We start from the raw sequence: 3,052 nt of genomic DNA, 5'->3' as shown, positions 1-3,052 counted from the left end.
ACACACACACACACACACACACACACACACACACACACACACACACACACACACACACACACACACACACACACACACACACACACACACGCGCGGACAAACCGAGAGAGCTTTAAAACAGTGTGTGAGCAATCACAATCAGCAGGATATTTTTGGGTTGTTATCAGTACGACACTCAACTTCCTGATAGAGACACTCAGCTAGGAAGTGGTTTTGTTCCCCATCATATTGTCCATGTTAGTGCTACACAGGTCATAAATATTAAACCTCCTGATATTGTCAAATGTACTCTTAGAGTTAGGCTTTGATGTTATTTTAGCCACATGCTAAACTGGCAACTTTTCAGAAAAAGATTCTCTGGCTTCCAGTAAATCTTTGAACTAATTTTAAAAGCTTTGAGAGGTCAGACTCCCGCTGATATCCCAGATCCACTGAGACCTCGTTCCAACAGTTGACCTCTCCCACCATCTGATCAGAGCCTTTTAACTCTTCTACTCTTTTGAGCTTCTTGCACTTAAATTTTCTTCAGGACTTCAGGTAAAAACTTATTAAAGGTCACATGTTTCTTAAATGCTACCTTTTGGGATTTTCAAGTCAGTAGATTATGAAAGCTATTGTTAAAAGGATTAATACATATAAACTTAAGTCCGGTACCTTATAGACATGGATTGGCATGACTATTGCGATGTATATCAGGTCCCCGAGGGCGAGGCTGGCTATGAGAGCGTTGGGTCCATTCCTCATGCTTTTGTTTTGGGAGATAATCCTCAGCAGGGTGGCGTTGCCAATGATTCCCACAATAAAGATCAAACAGGAAAGCACGACATTGATGTACCTGAAGGTTGCTTTCATTTTCACATTGACTGAGCACCTAACCACCGTAGATGTATTGGTGGACGGTTGTTGTTCTTTGTGTTGCTTCAGCTTTTGGAAGTGTTGCTTTCCGTGACCACTCTTCTTCTCATTATTTTGCAAATGATGCGAGCCTGGGTCTAGAGGTTGGTCAGTGCTGCGGAAGCCTGGCAGATCAGACATCACCAGATTTGAGAAAGATGGCTCTGATGTGGGGTTATGTTGGCAGACAGCTGGATCAATAAATGACAAACACCAGACAATCAGCAGCAGGATGAACCCAAAGGGCATGGAGGAAATTCTGTGTCCCATCCTGGAACCCTTCAAAGAATCTGCTGCTGCGACTCCAAAAATTCTTATGGACTGCTACTTCTAAACCACTTCCCAAATTTAGAGAAAAATCTGGAGGTAGTAGTGTTTCTAAAACTTTCTGTAGCTTCAAAACTGATTCCAGAAGATCCCTGTTTGGCTGCTCAGATTCAGAAACTTGTTCAAAAGTCCTGAATTCTGGGACTCCAGAATCTTTGTTGCTCTTTGTGAAGCTGGGCTGAAAGGGGACGTGAAAGTGATCGTGGTCCTCAGATTAATCTGCTGTTTTTGGTCTGTGGAGAGGGTAGAATGAAAGTGACAGGTGATTGGTTAGTAAAGGCCACTTTTGAGGATTTTAGTTGTATATTTAAAGATATTAATCCTATAAGATGTTAATATTTGGCTAGATATTTCTACATTGAGATAATTCACAGGGCTTGCAGAGGTAATCTCCAAGGAGCAACCTCCAGGACTGGAAAATGAAGCCTGTGAAGTTGCAAATTCCAGTTCTTCTGATGTCCTCTTGAGGCTGACTTCAGCAGTGAGTAAAGCCCCATAGACTCCCATGGTAAAATGTTTTACAGCAACTTTACAGCATTACATTTTTTTAATAACTCACCTATCTGGATACTGGAGTAAGGAGCTGACTAAAGTCTGCTGCACTCAAAAAAGGAAATTGGTGGTTTTTACATTTACAAAAATGCAACTTTTAATTTGTACAAAATAATTTAATGTTTATGGTGAACCTAATTAAATCATGTAGTATCTGTATGAAATTCAACAACTTAATTTATTCCTGTTGAGATGACAGGATGCAGTCTAGTATGAGTGGTTAGTTGCCTGGGCTCATGAAATTCACAAGATCACACAAAATTTCAAACCGCAGGGAAAACACTGGAGTTATAAACGCAGACAACTACACACACCACGTATTGAACTTTATTGTTTGAGAATGTACTTCTTGACACTTTATCTGGTTTTACTTGTTTGGGCCACCTCAGATCAGACTGGGCTCAGTGAACTCTCACTTTACTCCTAAACCACAGACATAACAGAGACGTGTTTGAAGGACAGAACAGTCAGCTGGTGTCAATAAGGCATGAAAAAATTAAAGACAGATCGGAGGTGTGAACTCGTCAGAATGCACTGCTGGCTCACAATTCAAATTTACGTCTGTATAAATGTATGAAATATGAAAAGAAGTTTAAAAATCTCACCTGTTTGAGTTTTTCTGTCTTTGTCTGTCACTTCCTCTTAAAATAAATCCTTCCAAAGTCAACGAAGAAGAAGAAGAAGATTAGTTCCTTCTGCTCAGTCCAGACTAAACTGACTAAAATCAAACTGAGTTCAGTTTTCACTTCCTCGCTCCCTCTTTATCTCTCTCTCACTCTGATTGCTGTAAATGCTCGGGCGTCCCCCTCCTCCCTCCCTCCTTCCTTCCTTCTCGTCTCCCTTTTCACTTGCCGTCCTCCTCCCCTCCTCTCTTCTTTTCAGGTCTCAGTGGAACATCTCATAAAGAAGACACGAAGTCTTTTACCGTCAGTGAGCGTAACTGAAACCGAGCCAGATTTCCCACTTGAGAGCTTGTTGATAAAACAATGTTGTGGAAATTGAAGCTGTAAAAATTTACGACTGCGTCACGAGTGTTTGAACACGAGCGATTCCAGACTCCAGAGTCGGTTTATTACTGTTACAGCGTTAATCCCTGAACTCGTTTTACTGACTGATTCAAACAGTAATTCAACAAAGCTCCACTCCAGCCCCAGTCTTCACAGCCATCACAGGAACGTGCTGAAAACATATCAGGACAGTTTACAGAGTTTTTTATTTTTATGAGTGAGAAACACAAAGTAAACTGTGTTTAACTCAAAGCTTGAACATTCATGGTGGT

At 41.1% G+C, this 3,052-nt stretch overlaps 1 protein-coding gene across 2 annotated transcripts in view; it reads right to left on the bottom strand.

Annotated features, from left to right (window-relative positions):
• The window catches only part of LOC102303139 (endothelin receptor type B), a 9,915-nt gene extending 7,368 nt beyond the window's left edge, over positions 1-2,547 (bottom strand). Inside the window, exons 1-3 of one of the 2 annotated variants that reach the window (XM_042216348.1) lie at positions 2,379-2,547; positions 1,446-1,454; positions 655-1,209 (exon numbers count right to left, since the gene is read on the bottom strand). In XM_042216348.1, coding sequence (XP_042072282.1) covers positions 655-1,164 — 510 coding nt within the window. In that variant the 5' untranslated portion in view covers positions 1,165-1,209; positions 1,446-1,454; positions 2,379-2,547. Of the gene's footprint in view, positions 1-654; positions 1,455-2,378 lie in introns of both variants that reach the window. The other variant, XM_014330772.2, reaches the window with a different exon arrangement.
• Between the last annotated feature and the right edge of the window lie 505 nt (positions 2,548-3,052).

The sequence above is a fragment of the Haplochromis burtoni genome, unplaced genomic scaffold, assembly GCF_018398535.1.
Source record: "Haplochromis burtoni strain Fernald_Lab_line unplaced genomic scaffold, NCSU_Asbu1 Contig_1022, whole genome shotgun sequence".
In the NCBI taxonomy this organism is placed as follows: Eukaryota; Metazoa; Chordata; class Actinopteri; order Cichliformes; family Cichlidae; genus Haplochromis; species Haplochromis burtoni.
This window is presented reverse-complemented; position numbering and strand designations above follow the sequence as displayed.